Raw genomic sequence first — 25,435 nt, forward strand, 5'->3', positions numbered from 1 at the left:
GGGCTACAACTCAGGGCTCTCAGTGGTGGAGGGCTCTGAGGCGGCCTGGAGGAGGCATAGAGTGGGATGGCAGATGCTCAGCACTGCCTGTTCCTCATTGCCTGCCTGGTGGCCTCCCTGGGCCACATGGCAGGGAATACCCTCCACCTGCACCCTCCTCTCTGGGGAACCTGGGGGCTCTGCTGCCCTCCCTGTCTGCTTGGGTCCCCTCTTCCGCAGTGTCACAGCACCCTGGCGGCAACCCAAGGACACTGGGTACCCATGGGGGTCAGGGCAGACCCAGGGCTGATGCCAGTGTAGAGTCCACCAGGCCCCTCGGGGCTGTTGTCCCTGCTCTGACACCAAGAACGGGACACGCTGACCCATCCAACAATGCCATGGCAGCACCAGTAGGGACAAGGGTACAGGGAGCCCCACCAACCCCCTGCAGCCTCCTCTGCCTGGGCAGGAGCGCAGCACACTCTCACCATCGTCCACAGGGTCCCGGAAAGAGCCCGAGCGGATCATGCCCTTGGGCTTGTCGGCCAGGGAGAGGGTGCTGCCCATCTGGGAGGTGCTGTACAGCTCGAAGGTGGAGTCGTGGGTGGGGATGCTGTTGGAGCGGGTGATCCGCGGGGTTGCGGTGGCAGTGGGGCTCACTGCAAGGAGAAAGCGGGGAGGAAGCAGGGTCAGAGTGACGCTGGGGACCTGGCATCAGGACGGGGAAGCAGGACTGGGAGCGATCCACGAGAGCTGTGATGCAGTGAGGAAGCAGGGATTGTGGTCCCAAAGCAGGGAGGGGCTGGGGAAAGCTAAAAGGCAGGTTGATGCTGGGAAGACCTGGACACCAGCACCAAGGTGATCACAGGGCTGAGAAACAAATCCATTGCCCCAGGGCCAAGTGGGCACCACTATGCCACAACCCATCACCTGCAGGTGCAGGAGTGGAGCGTGCTGCCCCAACCTGTCTGCCTGGACCCCCCAAACCCTCCAGGAACATGCAAGTCCCTGTCAGATCAGGGCAGGGCTTACTCCTTGCCCTGCCAGTCACCCCCAGAGGAGCAGTTGTGGCCTGAGACCCAAAGGTGGATGAGATGCCCTGAAGCAGAGGTGATGGACATCCCTGGTCCCAATCCAGCACCAGAAGCACCAGGTGCTGGTGGTGTCAAGGAGACAAGCAGCGCCCGGGGGAGCACTAGCACATCTCGCGGGGAGCACAGGGAGCAGGAGGGAGCAGGAGGGAAGGGGCCGGCAGCGGAGGGCACTGACCAATGCTGGTGAGCGGACCCTTCCCGACCAGCGCCATGGGGAGGGCGGGGGGTGAGGGCAGCTCCTGCTGCTCGTCCGACTCGGGGAGCCCGCTGACTGCGTGTGAGTGGCGCCGCTCCTTGGCCTCCTCCTGGGAGTGGAGCTGGTACCTGGGGAGCCGCAGACAGGCACGGTAAGATTGACCAGCACCGTCCAGTTCCTGCCCACCGCACTGCGGCCCAGCTTCCCTGGTTCGGGGGCACCGCCCTGGAATGCCCCACGTGCCCCCTCTTCCCACCCCAGCACCACCCAAAAGTGATTTGGGCTCTTTTACCTCAACCCTTTCTTGGGCAGCGTGTTCCTGTCACGGTTGGCACTGGAAGGGAAGGAAAGATCAGTGACATCCCTGCACAGACTAGGGAAGGAACGATGGGGATTGAGCTGCAGGAACAGGGAGCTTTTCCCTAGAAATGTAGCAGGAAGAGACTCTGAAGCAGGCAAAGGGCATTGCAGGACAGCAGGGAGCGATGTGAGCCCATGAAGGTGCTGCAGCAGCCCCCTGCCCTCCTTCTGGCCATACCTGTCCAGATGTGTGAGCCGGGGGCTCCCACTCCAGCCCAGCTCTCCTGCCTCTTCTTCCTCCTCTTCCTCCTCTGTGCTGGCAGGGGGTGCAGCAGCAGGGGCGGGGGTGGTGGTGCTGCCCCCTGAAAAGGCACTGGGCAGGCTCATGGGCATCTGCAGGGACTCCATGCTGCGGTGAAGGCTGGAGAGCTTGGGGTACATCCTGCCCTCCTTGGGGACACTGAAGCCACCCATGAGCTCCAGGCCCTGGGAGAAGCTCGCCGAGTTGATATTGAGGATGGGGGCAGGGCTGGGGCTGAAGCAAGGTGCGAGGTGCCCGCCGGCCGGGTGCAGGTCCTGGAGCTTGGCAGTGTGTGGGGTGTGCAGCTCACTGGAGGAGGGCAAGTCCAGGCTGTTGGAGTTGACCTTGTCCAAGTTGGCCAGTGAGGGAGGCTTCACGTAGGTCTTGGCAGCCGCTCTGGAGGGGGGAAATGGGTAAGGAAACAGGTGAGACTCAGGTACTGGTGCTGGGCACAGCCGTGCCAGGCACCTGCTGCCCTCGCAGGTGGAAGGACCATACCTGAGAGGTGTAGGGGGCAGCTCGGCCACCTTGGCTGCTGGCGGGAGGTTGGCCTGGGCTTTTGGAGTGCTCTCAGGTGAGCTGGCACTCTTCAGCGTGCCACACTCGGAGTCAAGTGCCACTGCCTTGGCCTTGGCCTTCTCCTTCTCACGGTCTGTCTGATTCACAGGGGCTGGTGTGCCACGGCCAGTGCCAACCTTGGATGGCTCCTTGAGCCGCGACACCGAGATGCCGCCTGGCTTGGTGCTCAGCAGGCTGGGGTCAATGCTGCTGCTGACCGGCCGGGCTGTGCTGCGGCCCCCGGTCACACTCATGGAGCTGGATTTGGCCGGCCGGGGCAGGCTGCGGTATTGGATGTTGGAGCGAGCCCCTGGGGCCAGGAAACCAGGCTCAGGTGCGTTGGAGACATCGAGGCTTGTTTTCCTCCCACTGACTGGCTTAACAGGGATGCCAGAGCTCTTCTGGATCTTGCCGAGTGTGGCCGAGCCCCCAGCCTGCATGACAGTGGCTGTGCCGGTGGCAGGAGCTGGTTTCTTGTAGCCAAAGGAGCTGGAGGACGAGGGGCGTGCAAGCCCTGATGGCGGCTTCTTGGCATCAGCGGCACGGTCACGGCCGGCATCGGAGGAGGAGCGCTGCAGGCCCGTGTTCTTCACTGACAGCTTGCTCTTGTCGGTGACTTTGGTCTCTGGCTTGCCTGCTGGCAAAGAAAGGACAGGTTAGCGTCCCAGGAGGCTTTGGGGACATTTGGAAGTGAATGAGCCCAGACAGGACATGTAGCGCACCAGGAAGCCATTGGCTGGCACCAGAGATGCAGGGATGTGATGGAGAAGGGACATGCCAGACCCTTGGTGCACTCAACGACCCCCCAGCCTGGTGCGTGGACATGAGACCATGGGGCAGGCACAGACCCCAACCTGCCCGCGCTCCGCAACACAGCCCTGCCTCCCCTTCCAGCCCACACCCAGCTCCCAGGTCTGAGCACAGCCACTGGCTATCCCACGGCCAACATGCTTGGGGGAAGGCACATAAAGACACCACCCAACCTTCTCCCCATCAAAGGAGCTGGACCCTGCCCAAACTGGTTTTTACCTGCTACTTTGAGGGTGCTCTGGGCCGTGTGGGTGATGGGGGAGGTCACAGCCACCGGAGGAGTCTTGCCCTTCTTGAGGGAGCCCGGGGTGCCCAGGCTGACAGGCTTCTTCAGCTCACCACCCTTGGGACCCTCCTCGCCACCCTCCGAGGGCTCCCGCCGCCACTTGGAGGAGCCATGCTCCATCTTGAGGCTGCTGCTGTCGTAGTCCAGCTTCTTGGGCGCCTTCTCGTCACCCTCACCGTACCAGCTCAGTCCGCTCTCCGCCAGCGAGCGCTTCTCCGAGTCCGTGCGCAGCTGGGGGCAGAGTGGAGTGAGGGGCACTCCTGGCACCCACCCCAAACCCATCCCCAGAGAGCATCAGCCAGCTGGGAGAAGGATGAAGCAGACACCCTGTGCCATCCTTGTTTCCTCACACTGGCACCCACCCTCCCCTCTTTCCCACTGAGGTGGTGGCACCAAGCCGGGATCGGTGCCGGGAAGGGTCCGGGTGCCACTGGCACCTACCGCTATGGCCGAGTTCCTGCGCGAGGCGGTGGGGGTGGAGGGCAGGGAGTTGAGCGAGGAGCTGGCATTGAACTCCTCTGAGCTGAGGTTGTCGGAGGCATCGCTGAGGCCACTGCTGATGGAGCTGCTCTCATCCCAGCTGTGAGGGAGAGACAGCATCAGACCCCTGCCCAGCCCAATGGGTCCCACCACTCGCAGGATCTCCCTGCTCTAGAGGCTGCCAGGGCAAAAAGCTGCTCCTGGTAGTGCCCATGGCAGGGACGTGGCATGCAGGGCCCATGGCTGGCTCCATAGGCATGGGCTCATGTCCCTCTGGCGCACAAGGCTCAATGACCCTACATCTCCCCATGAAGGCTCTGTGGAGCTTTGGCGGGGATGGAGGGACGTGCGCAGCATGAGAAGCCAGCACCCACGCCACAGGGCTGGCAGCACCACAGCTGGCAACAAGTCCCCAGCAACCTGCTCTGACCCTGCAGGAGGGTCGCGATTGTCAGAAAGGGCAGGACTGCTGGAATAAACAAACCAGCTGCCCTGCGGCATCCACCCTTCCTCGGGTGGTCCGCACCCACTGCACCCTGCTGCCCCTCTCCAGCCCCCAGCAGCCACAGGCAGCAGGGCTGGGATCTGCTGCTGTGCCAAGGTGGCTGCTCCATGCCAGGGCTCAGCCGAGTGTGCAGAAGCCCATCTGCAGGGCCGTCAGTCAGCACCATACTGGGGCAGCAGCTGCTTGGGTGCCCCACGGGCCCGGCTGGCTCCACAGCGTGGGGCTGTGCCCACGGCGATCTGGCACAGACGGGCATGGAGCACCCTCCAGCAGGATGAGCACAGCCCCTTTCAGGTCAGCAGCTGAGTAGGCCAGTGAGGCCCCGCAGCCTCCAAGGGCCTGTGAGAGCCTGGGGGAGACAACACTGGAACAGGCTGCCCAGAGAAGCTGTGGCTGCCCCATCACTGAAATGTTGAGGGTCAGGTTGGATGGGGCTTGGAGCAACCTGGTCTAGTGAAAGGCATCCCTGCCCTTGGCAGGGAGTGGCACAAGATGAATTTTAAGGTCCCTTCCAACCCAAACCGTGCCATGATTCTGTGACAAGCTGTGGCGTAGGAGTGGGGAGCAGAGCTGGGAGCTGCAGCCAGCCCCAGTCCCTGCAAGAGATGCCTGTTTCTCTACATCAGGGCCACAGAGGTGCAAGAGAAGTCCAGCAAACACCAGAGCCCCCGCAGCAGTGGAAGAGCAAAAGCAACAGCCACCACCATCCCTGTCCAATGCCCAAAGCTCAAGAGGGAGCAACAAAGGCAGCTCCAGCACCATAAGACCTGCACTGCATGTCCTGCTCTTTCCATCGGGGAAGAGTTCATCAGACACTGGTCAGAGCCAGGATGGACACAGCCCCCTGTGTCCCCACAGCAGCTTCTGAGACAGAGCCAGCAGGTGCTGCTGCCCAGGAAGGGATTTCAATAGGATCATGCACCCAGGATGTGCTGCTGAGCTCCTAAGCTCCAAGCCATGTCTCACCACCAGCCCTATGCCTAGGCTGAGTCCCAACTGGAACGGAAATCCCCACCCCAGAGCCTGGAGCAAAGCTCCTCTCCCAGCCTGGCATCACCTGGCAGCAGGCAGTGCCAGGAGTGAGGCCAGGCTTTGTAGGGCTGTGTCCTACAGACACACAGCTGGGGCCACATGTGCTGCTGGGTGTCTGAGTTTGGCTTTTGGGGCTGTGCAGGGAAACCCCAAATGCTCTCCCAGCCATGCATACGACACCCCCACTGCCCCAGGCATCCAGAGAGCCACAGAGAAAGGGGCACAGAGTTAGAGGCTAAGCCAAGGCAGGAGGTGACTCCAAATCCTCCTCGGCAACCCCGTGCTAAGGAAAGACAACATGGAAGGTCACATTGCAAAATCACTAAAACCATGGGGTGAGGCTGGAGAGCCAGCTGCACACTGCGAGGCTGTCTCTGACTCTCTTATGGGGCGCACGGCTGGTGCACTGAGGGATCCCCCAAACTGGCACGTATATGCCATAGGCAGCACAGCAAGGAAAGCCTCAGCCACAGCACCACTAGCCCCTCAGCAAGCACAAACTCCTGGAGCATGGCCGAGCCCTGGCACCTCGAGTGCCCCCTGAACCCACACATGGGGGGCAGCCATGTCACAGTGTCACTCCGGGACAAAACTCACCCCCTGCTTTGTGCTCCATCCCCTCCGTCTTACCCAGGGCCATTCCCAGCTCCTGCAGACGGTCCCGCACCAAACCCACCCGCAGGCAGCCCCGCGGCAGCTCCCGGGGACGGGGATGCTCAAGGGCAGCGTGTCCGTTCTGCCGCGCTCCGCGGCGCCAGCGGGCGGATGGGACCCACCGGGTGCGGGATGGCCCGGCACGGTCCCGGACATGAGCACCCTGGCCCCAACCCCGGCCCGGGAAGGCGGCTGCACCGGGAGGCAGCGGGGGATGGACCCGGACCACCGCGCGGTGCGCGGGGATGCTCCCCTCCGCTGCGCCCCGGCCGCGCCCCGGCTCGGAGCTCCCCGCTCGGCAGCCCCGGGGTCAGCGCCGACGTCCGGGGGCACCGGAGCCTCGGGAGCCCCGCGGAGGGTGGCCCGGCCGTACTGCAGGTGGGGGGCGGGGGCCGGGGCGGAGGATGGGGGTGCCGGGGCGGAGGATGGGAAGGCCCGCGGGAGCCGCCCCGATGCCCCGATGCCGCGGTGCCGGGCGCGGCCGCGCTGCCCCGACCCCCCTTTCCACCCCCCCACCCCCCCCCAGCAGCGCGGCCGAGACAAAGCACCGCCCGCGGAGCGGCCCCGGGGCACGGGGCTTTGTCTGCCGGGGCCGAGCTCCGGCCGCGCCCCCGCCCGGTGCCGGTGCGGTGCCCGTTCCCTGCCCGTGCCGTACCTGCTGGCGAGGCGCGGGGCGCGGCGCGGCCTCCCCGCCCGCAGCATCGTGCTGCCCGCGGCGCGGCGCGGCCCCGCCGGGCGGGCGAGAGGGGCGGGGGGCGGCGGGACCGCCCCGCTGCCGGCGCCTTAAAGCGACAGCGGCACCGGACCCCCTCCGCCGTCCTTCGGCCCCTCCTCGTCCCCGCCGGGACGGGCCCGGGGTCCCGGCTCCAAGCCCCGCCCGCCCCGGCCCCAAGCCCCGCGGCCATGTCCCCACATTTTGACCCCAGCCCACGGCCCCCACCCCTGTCCCTGGTGTCCCCCAGCGTCCCCCCAGATACCCGCAGAGACCCCAAACCACGATTCACATCCCCAAACACAGCACCAGTTACCCCCAGTCCAGCCCACAGTGTGATACCAGAGGCCATTCCTCAGCACTGGGGCTGGGCCCAGTGCCCCCCAAACCGCCCTGTTCTGTCTCCCTAAAGGAACAACCTCCCGATGTGAGTCCCACTGTGGGGCGCCGGGACAGCTGCTCCCAGCAACCCCGGCGCTCGTCCCCAGAAAGGACACCCACGCCTGCCCCTCTCTTTCATCGATCAAAACCCCTATTTTTGTCCTTTTTTTCTCTTTCTCTTGCATCACAGCAAGAGCCATGCTGCAGGGCAGGGTCCTCACCGGGATGGACCCACCACGGGCAACTTCGCCAGGCCGGCTGCGGAGGGCAGAGAGAGTTAACTGCAGCCTTGGCAAGACATACCCCGTCCCTGCAGGCTGGGAAGTAATTCCTTCCTTGAAGCAACGGCAACGCCTCTTGGCTCCTTCCCCACTGCCCCATCACTCACCACACAGGGCTTGCCCCAGCATGGCATGGTACGGCACAGCATGGCATGGCAGGACAGGGATACCTGACCATCCCTGTCCCCACTGATCAGCTCATGCCCACACCCACCAAGCCCTGGCAGGAGCTCATGGCCAGAGGCTGGCGGTGCAGCCAGTGGGGTGACGGCCCCACAGCCACGTGCGCCGACGGGTGCAGCAGCACAGCCCGTCCAGCACTGCATCCCTCCGGTCCCTCCGGCCTGGCAGGATGCCGGATGCTGTCCCTTCTCTCCTCTTCTCCTGGCCAGCTGCCTCAGCCCCACCACGGCCAGCTCAGGCAATGCTCAGAGCAGCTTCCACTGGGCCCAAATCTGGGCATCCAGGGTGGCAGGGGAGCCAGCCCGGCACTGCCCAGCACTGCAGTCCCTCAGGAAGGCAGCTTCGACCCTGCCAGAGCCACGGGCCTGGTGGGAGATGATGGCACAGAATCACTGCTGGTCACAGCAGACCCATGGGCACCAGCACAGGCACTGAGCCCTGTACAGATCAGTACCCCCAGCGCATTTTTAAGCAGAGGTTGCTGTTGGAGCTGGATGGTTTTGAACTCTCCTTGCTTCACCTGTCTCACATCAGCACAGACACCTGCCCATGTAGCAGCCAGACCCAGTGGCACAAGCCAGGGCTCCCGACACTCATGTCCCTGCCAGGCTGGTCCAGCCAGATCCCCCCTCCCAGCCTGAAGCCCACCCTGGATGGAATCAAGTCCTGGTCTGCCCTGTCCCCTTCCTCCTGTGGCAGGGAAGGAAATGCAGGGCCTGCACTGAGGGGGTCCCACACCCAACATCAGCAGGTCACTGGCATTGAGGGGGCTCTGTGGCACTGGTGCTCCCAGCCCCAGCCTCATGCTGTGAATTGAGAGATGAGCAGTGACGAAAGCACAAGCACAGCCGGGGCTCTTCACACCCTCCCCCTCTCCTCCACTTAATGGGGCAGAAAAAACAATTAGCTTCATAAATCCCATTGAGGGGGTTGGGAGCTCCCCATGGATGGGGGGGGGGGGGGTTTGCATCCCCCCTCACATCCACATCAGGAATCAGAGCATAACAACACTCCCTGACTTCCCTGATCCCCACAGCCCTGTAAACCCCTCTGTACCCTCCAGGACCCCTCCCAGACCCCCAGGTACCCCCTCAGAGAACTCCAGCCCCTACAGAGAGTCAGGGTACCTAGAACCGAGGTGTCTCCTGCTTGGATTTTGGGTACTGGGATCTGGCACTTTTATCTGAAGCTGCATTCAAAGGAACAGGGGTCTGCAGAGATCTGGCAGATCCCCATCTGAGGTAGGGAAGGGGGATCTGACTTGCCTGAGCTCACCCAGCAGAAGAGGATCAACATCACATCCTGCAGTTGATTCAGGACCCCATTATCCAGGCAGCACTGCCTCTGGCTCTCTGGCCCCCCAGGTCCCTGAGGGGCGCAGGGGATTCTGCCACAGGACCCCTGAGTGTGCATGGTCCCTGCAAGGCAGGACCCGTGGCCAGGCTGTGCCTCCACCCCAGCCCTGCGCCATCAACTGCAGTAAGAGCGGGGTCTGATTTCCTTGCGGCAGCGAGGCCGAGGCCATCGGGGGTCAGCCAGCACTCACTGCCCACTGCAGTGACATCAGCCATGGACTCCAACCACACTCCTGGCTGAGAGCTCAGCTCTGGTCACCCTTCTCACACCCCCCCGGAATGGTGGAAACCCCGGAGGAAGTGTGGCCCGGTGCGGGGATCTCCACTGGCAGTTTCAGTGACATATAGAGCTCACCCGGGCCACCGCGGCACACATGGGGCTGCAGCGGCCACGTGCTATGCTCAGAGAGTCCCAGGGCAGTGCCGGGGTGGGGAGCGGCATGACTCAGCCCGCTTGCGAAATTCCTATTTTTCCTGTTGTCTGGACAAGCCGGTGACCTCGGACACGTCAGTCTGCAGTGGCCAGGCCCCTCCACAGGCGGCAGGGTGGCACAAGGCAAAGCCAGGTCTTGAGGTCCCCAGGTGGCAAGCAGAGAGGCAGGTGGGCTTGGGAGTCAGATTCTCCTCAGCAGCTTTCCCCAGGGCACACGAGTGTGTGAGGTCCAACTCTGCGCTTGGCTCCACCCCGTGTCCGCATCCAGCCTCATCAACAAGCCGCAGGGGCCAGCAGCTGCCTGCGCCCCAGGCATGCACTGACCCCCAGGTGGCCTGAACCCCCAAACCTAACAACCCCAGGATTCCCTTCCCAAAACATACTTCATGCAGCCGCTGTCACACCCCCAGGGGCCAGGGATCAGTGTTGGGTGCCTCAACCCAAACCCCAAAGGACGGAATTGCTAGAAGGCAGCGCACAGGAAGGCGCTTCAATGGTGGCAGTGCCCAGTAGGGTCCTGGGGCCCCTTTCTGGGAGCATCCCCTGTACCCAGCTGGAGGGAGGAACTCACCAAGCCCGGCACATGGCACAGCCCAGCAAATATTTATACAACATTGCTCCCTGGCCAGCCACACGCCAGGCCACGTGCAGGGCCATGGCCATGCCCCCGATGAGGAATGACTTCATGGGCTCGCTGGGACACAGCAAGGGGTCATCCTGGACCAGCCAAAGTGGAGCGAGGGGCGTTTGAGGGAAGGGAGCAGGCTCCAGCGCCAATCCTGCTTGGAGCAGGAGGAGGGCGGCTGCTCCCCTGCTGCTCTTGGGGAGCTGAGCCAAACATCTGCTCCCGCCTACGGGCTGTGCCGAGCCCGAGGAGCTGCGAGGAAGCCGGAGCCAGGCCAGCCGGAGTGCAGCGGGTGTCAGCTCCAGAGCACCTCTCCCGGGAGGATGCTGCTGGCAGCCCCCAGCCCTGCTGGAGGGGACCACAGGCTCTGCAGCACTCGGCTGCCAGCAGCACCATCACAGTGACCTGGGACGGGGCCTGGGGTGTGCCACGGGCTAGACACGCGTGCACTGTGCTCCCAATTCCAAAAGCTGCTGCCTCAGCTCCATTTCATGCCCATGAGCAGAGTCAGGGCAGTACCTGGCTCACGAGGGTAGAGATGCTGCCACTGCTGTGATGGGATGCAATGCTGCCTCCCTTTCCACCTCCAAGAAATGAGACCTGAAAGGACATCCTGAAATCACAGCAGTCCCAGGGTTGACCAAAGATTCCCTCAGGGCTCTGGAAGCCCCAAGGGACATGCAGAGCCCCAAGGACTGGCTCCAGAGCTGTGCCCCCACAGCACAGCCCTGCAGCACACACAGACCATCACTGCTGCTGCAGCGACCGCAGCAGAAGGTGCTGACTCAGCAGCCAGCCCCACTGGCTCCCTCTGCACCCCATGAGCTCCTCACTGCAGCAAAGCCTTGCAGCATCCCACTCACTCCCACTGTGATCCAACTGGCCCTAGAGAACACCCAGGGATGGTGCTGAGCCACTACCCAGGATACACCATTATCAAGTCAAGTTCTGGGCACACACAGCACAGGGGGAGACACACCAACATGCAGCCACACCGTGGTGGCACTGCTCAGACATGCAGGACATGGCCAGAATAAAACCAGGCCAAACCTGGCTTGCACATCCCGCTCCATGCTCCTCACCACTGCCTGGTTCACGTGCAGGTCTGCATGCAAAGGCACCCACGCTGCGGCTATGCAGACAGAGATGCCCCTGGGGAACCTCCCAGTGGAGTGACTTTGGTGGGGTGATCTCCAGTGTTCAGGAAACAACCCCAGCCTGTATGGGTGGGAAAGCATCACCGGTGGCACTGCACCCCTCCTGAAACTGGCCTCAGGGCAGGGAACAGCAAGTGGCCACTGAATGGTGGTGGGTGGGAACCAGAGTTGACTAAGGAAGGGAGCGATACGTTTCAGTGTCAGAGAAACAGCCCAAGACTGGGTGCTATCTCTGCCCATGCCCTGCCCAGGCCCCAAGGAGAGGCAGGACAGGGCAGGAGAGCAGCAGGATCCTTTCCATCCCTTTAGTCACCCCAGACATATCCTGGTGGGTGCTCCCTGTGCCAGGTCCCTGCCCTGCTGCAGTGCACAAGGAGGATATGGCGACATTGGGAACAAAAGGGATGTGCTGCTGAACAGGGGGCCAAAGCCAGAGCTCTCCAGCCCCTGAAACCAGCAGCAGGTAGAGGGGAGTTGCGAGTGTCATGCCAATGGATGCAGGCACGGCTGGGCAAGGAGCCAGGATGCCGGTACATTTGGCTAACACAGAAATGCTGCTGGGGGCTTGGGTGTCCCCAGCCAATCCCTGTTCAGACCTGACCATCCCACACCCTCTCTGAGCCGGGCCTCAGGTCCCCCACAGCCTCCTTGGCTGGGCTCACCCCAACCTCCACCCAGCTGAATCCACCTCAGTATCTTGCAGGCAGTCCTCTTGCCCCGGCCGCGCCTCACCTACCTCAGCCCTCGCTCCTTCCAGTCTGCTTTCCCGCAGAACCACAGGGACGCTGGGCTGCATCCCACAGCCCCACACGTCTCCCACGGGGATGTGTCACCGCGTCCTCTGAGCCGTCTCTGACCTACTGCCCTACAAGCTGGGGCGTGCGCCGGCGCGGTGCAGGGGACGCTGCCCCGCGGCCCGGGCTGGGGGCTGCTGGCCCCATCTGCAGCACGCGGCTCCTGCCCGGTGCATTAGCGGCACCGGGAGATGGGGCCTGGGGCGGTGGTGGCTTTCTAGGTCAGAGCCAGCGAGGAGGTTGGATGAGGGGCTGTGCTGGGTGAGGGGCTGTGCTGGATGAGCCGGGTCTGGATGAGGGGCTTTGCTGGATGAGCGCTCCTCGCCAGCTCCTCCTTGTCTCATCTGGCTCTGAATAGGAGGCAATGCCCCTGCTCTACTGCTCTGGCTCTGCACCCAGGGTGTGCAGGCTCCTAGACAGGGCACCTCAGTGTACCCCAGCACCCAGCCAAAGGCATGCTCTGGGGACAGAGACCCTGCCATGCTGCCCGCTCTGGGAGACACCCCCCAAGTCCTGCTGTGGGGCCATTGGGATGAAGCCGTGAAGCTGTGTAGGTCACTACACGGCTCTGTGCCTGCAACGACCCCGGTGAAATGGCTGATCCCCAGTACATGCCCCTGTGGATAAGGGGGTCCTGCGCTGCCCTGGCTCACTCCTGCACCCCTCCATGGGGAGGGTACCCAGCACAGAGCACCCAGTCTGTCTCTGGCATGGCATGGCAGAGAACTCCGGGCACATCGAGGGCATGATGCTGAGGACTCTGCACAGGACCAGGGACTGTGGCACCTGGCCATGGCCCAGCTCACCGCAGCACTGAAAGCCTCACCCACACCAGGGGATTGTGGTGCTGCCAGGGCCTCGCAGAGGCTCCGCCATGCAGGGATCCATCCCCAAAGCTTGTGCCTTCCTGAAGGAGAAGTAAATCCTGCCCATAGCAGTGCAGGGCTGAGCTGCTGTAGGTCCCTGACCCTGCTCACACTCCCCCCGCTCCATGGTTGATGGAGACAAAGTGTTGCTCCAGTCACCCCTCCCAGCACTACCTCTGAAGCCAAGGGCACCCTGAGGTTATCCACCTGCATGAGCAGCACCGAGATGAGACAAAGAGGGAGATGGGGAGCAGTGTACCCTTCATCCCCATGGCCAGCCCTGCTGCAACCTCAGTCATCAGGGCAGTCCAAATCCACCCCACTGCCAATCACACCTCGCAGTCCAGTGGCCAGTGGCAGAACGTGGTGACATGGGCACCTCTGGCTGCCAAGCAATAGGTTAAGATCTACAGGAGGGTCCGTGTTGAACCAGCACAAGGCTCCCTCATTCACAAGAAGGGCAGCCCCCAAGGTCACCTCACGTGCCCATGGGGAGGATGGGTCTGACACCCACAGTGCTGCAGACACTCTCAGCCCACAGCTGGAGCGTGGCAGGAGCAGAAGCCAGCAGATAGCTGATGGTGTGTCCCCTGCAACTGCAACATGTGCCTCCAGGCCATATCTGGGGAGCACTGGCTCCAGGATGGGTGTGAAGCTGCAGGCTGTGCTCTATCCTGCACCAAACTGAAATGAGTACAGCCACCCCAGGAGGGCCAGAGCAGCACTGTCAGGAGGCCAAATACCTCCTCGGGCTCTGGGACAGCTCAAACGCACAAATTATTTATTTTCTCCTGTGCCGAAACAGGAAACCTCCAACATGTTCAAACCCTGGACCCTTGCCAGAGTCAGGGGCACCTCAACAGTGCAGCAGGAGCTGGACACATCTGGCAAGAAAACGTGAGCCCTGGGAGTGCTGGGTTGTGCCCATCTGGCAGGAGATGCCCCTGGCCCCATGGGTGGAGGGATGGAGGTCAACAGGGTCCCAGAAGGAGGGATCCTGCTCAGCAGCACACCCTGCTCCATGTGGAGTCATCCATCAGCAATGACACTTCGGTGCCCAGTTCTCACTGGGCTGCTGAGATCTGACCCGGCCTGTCCCACCACGGACCACCAGCAGTCCCACAGGACGTCCCCACAGTGCCAGGGTCACAGGAAGCCACTCAGACTGACTGGTGTAAACTGGAGAGCACTTCTGAAAGCAGCAGCATTCACCCCAGCAGGACTCTGGCTCAGGGCTTCTGTAGCCACAGACTATGCACTTTTTTCAGCTCCCTGCTCCAGGAACACCCAGATCAAGCTGGACACTTCCCACATGCTGGAAGAGCAGCTCATTCTGGCTCAGGAGCCCATCAGCCCCAAGAACATCCAGCTGGCCCAGCACCACCAGCACTGCATCCCACTCCTGGGATGCGGGGACATGATCCAACCCTAACCAGGCTGGCTGTAACCTATGTACCACTCCATCTGCCCCCGCTGTGCCAGGTGTTCCCCCACCGCCGGCCAAACAGGAGTGGGTGAAACCTCCTGGAGAGCCCCAATCCGGGCACGATTCCCCGCACGGGCACGTACCCCGTGGTGATGTCATCATCCTCCGTCAGCGTCTTCCCCATCAGATCACTGTCACTCATGTACCCCGACTTCAGCTCCACGTCGTCGGTGTCCAGAGCCTCGACCAGCTCCAGGCGGGAGATGTGGCTCAGCTTGCTGGGGCTGCGCATGGGCATGGTGTGCGAGTAGTGCGCCCGCTCCCCGTGCATGTACCAGCTCGGGGTGCCCTCGGAGCGGCAGCTTCCCCCAACCGATGGCGCGTCCCCGGCCTGCAGGCGCGGGCTGGACTGCCCGTAGCGCCAGGACAGCGGCGAGGAGCGGTTGGAGAGGCTGGAGATGCTCCGTGGGTTGGCTTCATCACTGTCATAGCAGGTCATCTCGAGGGAGCTGCAAGGACAGGCAGTCAGGGGGTTAAGGCAGGGCACAGGGGGCAGTGGAGGTCTGTGCCCTGCCTCACCCCCCCCCCAGAACTGGGTCTGCAAGTGTTCAGATGCCAAAACTGCCCATTTTGAGGCAGCCAGGCAAGGCCAGAGGCTCCCAGGACTGTGGTTGTAGGGATGCCGTCTGTCCCGCACCCCCTCCATCTCAGCTGGCAAGGGACAGTCCCCTCCTTCCCTGCCTGGTGCCATCCCAGTGTCCCACAGTCCAGGGCCCACCGGGACATGCACACCACGGTTTTCAATGATGCTCATGTCTCCCCAGGGATGGTGGAATAGGACATGGGGTGTGATGGGGGCTCTGTGCTCAAGTCAACCCACAAAGGCAGCACTCTACCACAGCCCCGTCCACCCACCTCAGAGCAGGGCCAGGGGTGCCACCAGGACTGGTGGCAAACACACCTGGGAGAGGGGTCAGCACTATTCTGGAGACTGGCCCCAGCCCCAAAATCCAGCTGTGCTGAACTCTACTAATAGGGCACCTTTAGTGGAAAGCCCAGAAATGCTCCCCTGTGTCTGAGCTGCTTCTGCTCAGCCACTTTTCCCCCAGCACTTCAACACCTTCACCTCAAGATCACACCAGACCCAGGACAGGACATGTTGGGGTGGTGGCACCGATCCCAGGGAAGCCATGGCAGGGAGTGGAGGCTGTGAGCAAAAGGATGCTGAAGGACAGACCTGGGACCAGTCCCTGCAGCAGCACCCCACACTGAACCCCTGCAGACTGAACCCCTACATCTGGGCAGGAAGGATGACCCCAAAGAGAGGGCTGCCCAGCCCCAGGAGCTGCCCACAAGCACAGTGCTCTGCAGCCAGCCCAGAGCCTGCGAGCGCTTCAGGAATGGGCAGTTCCATCACTCCCTGCGCCTCTCGGGGTGTATTTTGGGCAAACAGTGATGCTAAAACTAAATTTAGCCACGAGAAATGATTACTTCTTGGAGCAGCTCCTTGGGAACCCACAGTCCTCGAATTGGCTCCAAACGCTACTATCAGTAAATTATTCCCTAGCTTGGATTAAATGTTCCTGCAGGAGCACCCAAAGCCAAACCCCGACTGCAGCATTGAATCTAAAACAGGGAACTACATAAAAAAACTTAGGAAGTTTGTTAAAGCGGAACTAAAAGGGGCAGCTAAAAGGGTTTTGTTTTTGTCGGCAGCACAAAGGCTGTTTGAGGATGTGCTGCCGGCAGCTCAGAGCAGATGCCAACCATGTTTCTGAGCAGGAGGAACAGAAGCCTCACCTCAGATCCTGGGTTCTGTTCTGGGCCCCTCATGACAAGAAAGACATTGAGGGGCTGGAGCATGTCCAGAGAAGGGCAACAGAGCTGGGGAAGGGTCTGCAGCACCAGGAGCAACCAAGCGAGCTGTGGGGGGCTCAGCCTGGAGAAAAGGAGCTCAGGGGGGACCTTGTGGCTCTGCACAACTCCCTGACAGGAGCTGGGGGGGTCGGGCTCTGCTCCCAGGGAACGGGGACAGGATGAGAGGGAACGGCCTCAGGCTGGGCCAGGGGAGTTTCAGGTTGGATATGGGGGAAAATTTCTTCCCTGAAAGGGTGGTCAGGCCCTGGCACAGCTGCCCAGTGAAGTGGTGGAGTCACCATCCCTGGAAGTGTTTAAAAAACATGTGGATGTGGCACTTGGGAATATGGTGTAGTGGTGAACATGGCAGTGCTGTGGAAATGGTTGGACTTTATGATCTTAGAGGCTCTCTTCAAGTGTCCTCCAAGTGTCCACTGAGTCTCCTCAGTGACTCTGTGATTCCATGATTCTCTAAGCTACAAGGAAGTTCATGCAGCCCTGCTGGCAGGAGTATGGTGACATCTTTCAGGAATAACATTGTGCCCTAGAAAGGGAACAGCAAAGACTGAGCCCTCAGCCACTGGACGGAAGAACTCAGTGAGGATAATAAGAGAGATTTGAGAAATAGTTTGTGGAAGGAATAAAGAGAGAGCCCAAAGCAGCTACAGGACACCAGCAATGCAGGCACATCCAGAGGACTTGCAGATGACATCTGTATTGGACAGACTTGGAGGAAGTGTTCCCAGGAGCAGAATGAGTGGGTACGTGTGTAATTACAATGTACCAGGGAAGAGCTGACACAGCTTTGGGAAAGGAAAATCTGGCTCACAGCCGCAGAGGAGCTCCTGGAGGGATGCAGGGAGCTGCCGAGGCTGCTGTGGGCTACTGGAATAAAAAAAGCTTCCAAATAAATTCAGCTGCCATGGGATAAGAGGGAAGATCTTCACATATTCAAGTCCCACTGAAAGGGACAGAGTGCAGGGGTAGCGATCCCTGGGCTATCCATAGCCATTTTTCTCCATGGCAGGAATGCAGCTGAGGCATCTACCATGTGATGTACTCAGAGCTCATCAAGGAAAGGAAGTGGTAGTGAAGAGTCAAATCCCAGCAGCAATGCTAATTTAATCACCCTTAATGTCCTCGCCCTATTTTCCTAAGACCTGAGCTGACGAGGATTTCTGAAGGAGCTCAGCGCTGGGGTGAGGAGGGGGGTGGAGTTTGACAGCGATGAAAGCGAAGCTGAACACAACGCAGCCCTGCCTTGGCATGAGCAGTGCTGGGCTCTGACCCAGCTCCTGCACTGAGCAAAGGGATGGCAGAGCTGTAATGGGTAACTTCAGGAAATGGCCAGCTCGCAAAATATTGTTGTGGCCCCATGCAAATCCCACTGCCACATGTGGCTCTCTGCTGCTCCCAGCTCGGAAAACATCCAGGAATCACAGCAAGGGCGAGCAAGGTCTAGAGATTTCAGGTGATGAAGAGGGAGATCAAGGGACTGCTTCATCCTGGGCAAGGCTGGTTGAGGGGTGACACAGAAGGTCTGTAATGGTGAGTGGTGGGTGAAAGGTGGGAGGAAGCTGCTGCTTTTTGTCCCTTCCAAGACAAAAAACAGGATCGAGGGTAGACCACGAGGTGGCAACACACTCCAGGAAAAGGATGTTCCCACATCCCCGCTTTCCCAACCGGCTGACACCCACACAACCTTGCAAATCCAGAGTGAAGCAGAAATCTGCAAGATCTGAAGTGAGTGACCCAGGGGAACACAGGCAGTCCCAGACGTGTGTCAGAGTGCTGTGCTCTGGGTTCTCCACCCGCTGCTCACCCTGTACCCATCCCCACCATCCCCTCACCCCAATCTGGCCAGGGCACCCCAGGGTACCCCCACCTCTGTTCCTGGGCTCTGGCTGAGAGTTCCTCCATCATCACCCTACACACAGCAGAAAAACTAAGCCACGGATAGGGATGGAGCCTCTGGTGCAAACCGGGGTGGGTACAGGAGATACCTTCACCTCTGGTGGTCCATTCAGGATCACCTGACCACTGGGAACAGACCTCATCCCCTCTCTCTGCTCTGCCAGCTCCCCTCACTGCCACCACTCCCCAACTCCCACTGTTCCACAGCACTTTCAGGGACAGGAATCTGCTGCAGCACCACACGACACCCCATGGATTTGGGGGGTTCTCTGCAAGCCTCCATGCACAGGGTCCCCAGGACACGGAGCACTGCTGATTCCCTCCCACCCACATGGCCCTCACCAGGAGCAGAGCCGTTCCCCATCCACCCCAGGAAGGACACTGACTGTGGGGAAGGAGTGGGGAGGGTCTGGTGCCAGGGCCTCACCTGTGAGACACCTGAGAGCCCCTTAGGCTGGACATGGTCTCCTCCAGGTTCTGACGTAGGTCCAGCACATTCTGCACTGTCCTCTTCCTCTGGGACTCGGGGTCTGTGGAGAGACAAGGTGATGGTTTTAAAGGGACAGACGGACAGACGGACGGACGGACGGATGGATGGATGGATGGATGGAGCATCCCCCTGCCCATGGCCATGACCAACAGCCCTGGCTCTGCCCACCAGGAACGAGCAGGGCAAGGCTGGCACCAGGCTGGAGCTGCACCACCCTGAAATACCACTCCCAAGCATGCAGTTGGGATGGGGATGTCTAGTCCAGAAAGGATGAGCTGGCAGAGACTGAGTGGGGCCACAGGACCCACACAGGTGACAGGAGCAGCAGGTCTGGAAGAATGTCCCCAAACCTGCCCCTGCATCCCCCAGGCCCCAGGGGTGTTCCAGCCTGGGAACATGGGTGCTGGAGCAGCATCACTTGGTGTGCAGCCAGTGGGACCAAGAAGATGTCAGGGAGTGGAGGACACTGAGCCCCACTCATGAAGGAGTGGCTGCTTCTGTGCAGGGCTGGAGCAACCAGAGGGACTGAGCCCTCACAGGTACAGCCCAGAGCTGAGTACCCCCAAGCTCTGTCTGCTCTGGGGCTTCACCAGGTGTGCACACCCACGGCATGGATGTGTACACACACACAGAGCCACCCCGAAATGCACATGTGCATGTGCATCTGCCCATATCACAACCACTTGTGCACATACCTGCAGGCACATCCACAAACGTGTACATGCACCTGCACACGGAGGCGTGGGCACACCCCGCAGAGACACCTGCACGGATGTGTAAGAACACAGACACCTGCACAGAGGAGGGGGGTTATCCTGGCAGAGCCCCAGCAGTGCTGTGGGCTCGGGGCCATGGCTCCAGCCCCGTGTCCCCGTCCCACCCGCGTGCACTCCGGGCACTAACAGCCGTACCACAGCGGCTTTGATCCCTGATTTCAGGCCTTTCAGCTGCAGCCTGCCACGGATCTGCAGTGACAGCAGGCGTCAGAGACATGGCATGTGGCTCCTCCTAATGTAACGTGGCAACCAGTGCTTCAGGATTTGCAATGGCACCGGCACCGTGTGAACTGCAGGGACACAGGGATGGGGGACACTGACAGCACACACCCCAACTGCAGGGACACAGGGATGGGGGACACTGACAGCACACACCCCAGCAGCTCCCCACAATGGCACAGCCACACGCCAGTGCTCAAGCAGAGCTCGTGTCCCTTGTCCCCATCGCACTCTGGCCATGCCGGAGGCGGCACCCGTGGGTGATGCTCCCCTCGCCCACCTGCCCAGGTAGGAGCACCTCAGACCAGTGAAGCAGCACCGATTTACGCATGAGCCTGGAAAGGGGTGACAAGCAGGAACAGCCCCGATGAGACGGGTTCAATCAAGCAGGTTAAAGTCAGTTGTAGATGAGGTAAAAGGGCTGGTGAGCCCACAGGGCACCCAATGTGGCCAGCCACATCAGAGCATAAGGACACCCATCCCTGCATGTGTCCAATCACCCCAGTCCAGCTCCCAGAACCTGGCTCAGCAGGACAGAAGTCATTATTAACTCATTATTAAATCTCCACTGTGGAGATTGGAAGAATTAATCAAAGGCACAGAAGCTCCAAGTGGTCCCCAGAGCAACAGGATGGGGATGCACAGGCAGTACAGGAGAGGGATGGAGCTGAGGCGGCTGCACACATGGAACAGGGTGCAGGGGAGGTTCGAGAGGCCCTCAGTGCTGAAGGGTGGCACCCACCTTGCTCTGCAGTCAGGGACAAGGGGACACTGTGGCCCTTTGGTGGGGCAGGGAGAAAGGGTCGTGTTGGCACCTCAAAGCTGCCAGGTCCTGTCCTCAAGTTGCCTGCAAAGATGGATTTTCAGGCTTGAAATGGCAGGGCAAGAACCTGTGGCCAAGTCCCCGGCTGTCACACTGCAGTGTGTAGGGCAATGGGAGCTTTGGGTTCCCTGAACCTCAGGGAAGAGCAACACAACACCCACCAGTGTCCCCAGGTGGGTCTCCATTTAGGGAAGGACTCGGCACCTTCAGCTCCTTCACCCTGGCCCCATTCACTGAGTGCTGTCACCCAGACCCAGCTCCCGCAGCCGGAGGGGGTGGCACGCACACCCCGGCAGTGCCACGTCCCTGCGTGCTGAGGCAGGACAGGGTGGGATGGGATGAAGAGCCACTGCTGTCCCCTGGCGCCGGCAGTGGCTCCCACCCCTGCCAGCTCGGCAGTGCGCTCCTCCCGGGCATGGCTCCCTCCCAAAACCCCTTCTGCCTCCTCCCCCATGGCCACCCGCAGCCATTCCCCCGGGCACAGAGCCAGCGCCAGGGCCTGGCACTGCCTCCTCCCTGGGCGCCACTGCCAGCGGGGCTGCTACAGCCATCCCCATCCAAGGAGCAGCGGGGCGAGCCCGCGCTGTGTCCCCAGCTGCCCTGACTGAGGGGCCGGCACAGGGGTACCACCTCCCCTGCACTGCTCTGCTGCTGGGGTACCGGTGGTGATAAGCAGCATCCCAGGGCTCAGGGATAGGAGTTTCAGGGCAATGGCACCGACCCACATCCCCAGCTTCATCCACTGCACCACTGGCCATCCATGCCTGGATGACATCACCCCAGTTTTTGGGTGACAGTCCAGGACTCCAGGAAAAGCAGCAGCTCTCACCCAGGAAAGGGCCAAATTGGGACTGGAAGAGTTGCTCACCCACCTCTGGCACACATCCTGCTGCTAGCACTGAAGTGCCCCCACAGTGCTGTCCAGGTGGTGACACCGGAACTCCCGCAGTCTGTTCCCCAGGGGCAGTGAGGGGCCGGGGCTGGCTCAGAGCTCACCGAGTCACCGCATGCCAGAGCTGAGTCGAAACCGGAGCCACTGGGAGAGGCTGAAGTGTGGGAACGGCAGGAGAGCGCTGGATTCCTCCCCACATCGATTTAGTAAGCTTGTGCAGCCAGATGTTTCCAGCTGCTGGAGCATGGAGCAGCAGAGAAGGCTCAGCCCATGCCGTGGTGGGGTCAGTCGGACAGCCGGCCTAGGCCGGCTCCTTTTCCCGGCAGCTACGGCTGGGATGTGTTCCACAGCATTCCCCACTCCACTGGAGCTGCAGGCTCAGGGACTGATGTCTCCCTGCCCCAGCTCCAGGCTGGCCTGCAGCCCCTCAGCAGATGCTGCTGCTCTCGCAGGCTCTGTCCACCCTGCTGTTACAGAGGGAAGGGGGTGCTGGCTCTGGCCCTTTGCCCCCCATTCTGACCACGCACAGGGCAGCCCTGAGATGCAGCCACTGCCCCCAGGCCCTGCACTGGGAGGTCACCAGGCCCCATTGCTCAAGTCACTTGTCCTGTGCCAGGCTGGGTCTCACTTGCCCATACCCTCTGCTGTGCTTGAGCAGCTCTCACTCAACACTCCTTTCTCAACTGAGCCCTTTCAGTGCTCTCTTCAACATCAGCAAATATGATACAGCTCCACTTGGCACACAAGGAAACTGAGGCAGGAAGCCTCAGCCCACCCCTACCCACCCTCTCGCTTGCAGCACTCCCTGGCACGGCCTCCAGTGCCAACCACAACATTACACACACCCAGCACCCTGGCACTGAGGGTGCCCGGCCCTGACCCACACAGTGCCCACTGCCCCCACCTCCTGCCTGGCCAAGCTGGGACAGCAGCAGGTACCATCACCACGAGAAGGAGCATCTGCAAGGTGGGATGCAGGGCCAGAGGCAGCCAAAGGAAGAAGAGGAGGAGCAGGAGGAAGCAGAGAGCTGTGCTGGAATGGGTGGCTCAAGGCACAGCACTGTTAGCTGCAAGTCTGACTGTGACAGGCAGCACAGAACCATGGCTGGACAAGGCTGGGGAGCTCCAGGTTGTGCTCATGTCCAGCTCTCCCCGCCACCTCCCAGAGCAAGCGGCAGCAGTTCCTTTGTCCGCACGTTGGGGTGCAGCCATGGCCCCGCAGCTGGGTGCTGCCGACGTGGCCAAGTACGTCAAGGAATGAGGAAATAATCAACTCCAAATGGCTCTGACAGTTCATTTCAAAGAAGCATGTGGCCACCAGCTCCCACTGGGGCCAGGCAGGGCTGCATCCATGGGACACGTGTGCCCCATGTGCCTTGGCACAGAAACTTGCGTGTGTCTGTGTGTGTGTATGTGTTTGCATCATTCGTGTGGGGGCCACATGGAAGCAAAAGCCTGCAGAAAGGTGCATGTGTGCATGTGTATCACCTATGCCTGTGACCTTTCACATGTGCCCACGTGTCCATATGCAGGCAGCAGGACAGTGGGACATGATACCAACCCTTGGCACAAGGGTGCCAAGCTTGCATGGGTGAACCGTCTGCACCTGTCTTCACTCAGCACTCATACTTGTGTTTTCTTGCCCCCCAAGACCCAACTGGTCTCATTTCAGAGGATCCAACTGGGAAAGGACTCCTGTTGACCCAGTAAAGATTTCAACAGCAAGCAGGAATTCACCGGGAAAGGCTGCATGGTGTTCCTGAGTCATTCTGGTGGGCCCCTATTACACAGTAGCTGTAACGAATTTCCCCAGGCTGGAAAACATTTTTAACTGCTTGCTCAATTCCTTCCAGTGCATTGAAAAATCCACAAATAAACTCTGCAATAAAACCCATTCTCATGGGGCTGTGAGCCTCCTCCGGCCCTGCTGCACTCCCCAGCTCCACGAACCCTCGAGCAGACCCACACTGTTCCCTCCATCTGCCCCAGCCCCTGCTCCTAGTCCTGATTATGAATGAATCAGCACAGGCAGTGTTTTGTTGGTATTTTTCTTGAAAACCCTTCACTCTGGCACTCAGAGACCACCTGAGGAGAAATCCAACAGCCCGAGCCCGGTGTGAACCTCACTGAGCCCCACGGGTTCTGCACTCACACCCCGCAGCCTGCAACTCTATCACCGGCATCGTGGTGCACCAGCAGCAGAGTCTTCCTGAATGGAGGAAATGACTTTATCTTGCATTATTACATCCAGCTCTGATTCCCACTCCTGGACAGCTGGGCAGCGGGATGGTCTCAACCTCCAGTCCTTCTCTTTGGGGCTTAACTGTCTTTCTCCCCGCAACAGCTCCCAAACAGGCAGAACGAGCAGTGGAGATGGCTAACAGGGCTCTGGTGGGTAACTGCCAAGTCTGCAGTGTTGGCCTTGTCTTCCAGCTCAGCCCTGCAATCCCTGCATGCTCCCACCAAGGATGTACCAGTAGCCCCAAATCACCCCTCTCTCTCAGGAGATGTCCCAGGGCACCCAGGCTGGGCAGAGCACGTCTTCCACACTTGCTCATGCCCTGGGAAAGCATCACACTCTTTCCTGCAAACCTGTTGCCCCATCCAGAAGGCAGCAGGTTCAGTAGCACTCCTGGTTTAATTGCTTTCATTGGTGTGAGCAAAGAGCTGGCTGCCAGCCCTGCATCCTCTGCAGCAGTGTCAGGAGAGGGTCCTGCTCCCCGAGGGGCAGGGACAGGGCCACCCAGGTAATGGGGTACCAGGGTATCTGGACAGCTGACCGGTGCTCTGCTGACCCCCAGGCAGATGGATGGGGAAAGCCTGGCCACCATTCCCTGGATGGCAGCAGCAGCCCCTCAGCTGGTGGAGCTGGAGGTGCTATTCCCCATGGCCATGGAAGCACAGCCTCCTGCCATCGGGGATGGAGATGTGCAGGGGGAAGCTGCAGATACCTGAGGTCCCCACCCGTGACTCCACCAAGGCAGGCTGGCCTCTGCACATGCTGCTGCCCTGCACGGAGCCCTGCAAGGCTGCAGAAGGAGGCTGGACACAGCCCAGCACGTAGCCTTGGCTGAGAGAAGGAAGAGAGGCCAGCAGCAAGTCTTGGGGGAGGCAATGGAGTTACAGTGGGCAGCACTGTGGGGATAGCACATGTCCTGCAGAGCCCACGTCCCCCAAGGAGCACCAGCCCCTGTGGAGCCAGAGGCAGAGAGGTGACAGGACCCCACACGGCTACTCCACATATCACACCTTGGTGGAGCTTTCTTCAAAATGACATGGCTCTGGGGGAGGGTCCATGAGTGGCTGCAGAGGGGGAGGAAGTCAATTCCCTGCCTGCACTCACTGCCTCTATCACTGCACCTCCACCACTGCAGTCATCATCACTGCCATCATCACCCCACCATCCCCATCTCACCACACCATCCCCATCAACCTACCATCCCCATCAACCTACCATCCCCATCAACCTACCATCCCCATCTCACCCCACCATCCCCATCTCACCCCACCATCCCCATCTCACCACACCATCCCCATCTCATCCCACCATCCCCATCTCACCACACCATCCCCATCTCATCCCACCATTCCCATTACCCCACCATCCCCATCTCACCCCACCATCCCCATCTCACCCCACCATCCCCATCTCACCACACCATCCCCATCACCCCACCCTCCCCATCACTACCACCATTCCCACCACTGCCACCAGTGCAGGTTGGGGCAGCCCCACGCTGTGGGAGGGGGCCACCATCTCCCCTCTGGCAGGTGAGAGCAGACAATAAGCAGCCGTGAAGCAGTGACAGGCTGGGACTTGAGCCGAATCAGCACTTCAGGGGCGATCGTGGCTGCTAAGCCTTGCGAATCACTGCTTGTAACAAGGGCAGGGCTGAGAGACCTGGAGCCTGGACCCCGTCTGGCTCCAGTGAGCCAAGCTTTTAAAAGGGATTCAGACTTTCTCAGGCTAGAGCAGCCATAAATCTACTTAATTGGGTCTCTCCCATACACAAGTTTCCAAGTGAACCCGCTGGAGAGATCCAGACTGGGCCTCCA

General features: G+C 60.9%; 1 protein-coding gene across 5 annotated transcripts in view; it reads right to left on the reverse strand.

Moving 5' to 3' along the window:
- NAV1 (neuron navigator 1) overlaps positions 1-25,435 on the reverse strand; it is a 74,305-nt gene that overhangs the window by 11,626 nt on the left and 37,244 nt on the right. For 3 of the 5 annotated variants that reach the window (XM_032132918.1, XM_032132916.1, XM_032132913.1), the window contains exons 5-13: positions 18,607-18,709; positions 14,552-14,917; positions 3,966-4,104; positions 3,458-3,755; positions 2,369-3,065; positions 1,808-2,266; positions 1,562-1,603; positions 1,249-1,397; positions 468-638 (exon numbers count right to left, since the gene is read on the reverse strand). In XM_032132918.1, coding sequence (XP_031988809.1) covers positions 468-638; positions 1,249-1,397; positions 1,562-1,603; positions 1,808-2,266; positions 2,369-3,065; positions 3,458-3,755; positions 3,966-4,104; positions 14,552-14,917; positions 18,607-18,709 — 2,424 coding nt within the window. The remainder of the gene's footprint in view (positions 1-467; positions 639-1,248; positions 1,398-1,561; positions 1,604-1,807; positions 2,267-2,368; positions 3,066-3,457; positions 3,756-3,965; positions 4,105-14,551; positions 14,918-18,606; positions 18,710-25,435) is intronic. The other 2 variants (XM_032132917.1, XM_032132915.1) reach the window with 1 other exon arrangement.

This window comes from Corvus moneduloides, chromosome 24 (assembly GCF_009650955.1).
Source record: "Corvus moneduloides isolate bCorMon1 chromosome 24, bCorMon1.pri, whole genome shotgun sequence".
NCBI lineage: Eukaryota > Metazoa > Chordata > Aves > Passeriformes > Corvidae > Corvus > Corvus moneduloides.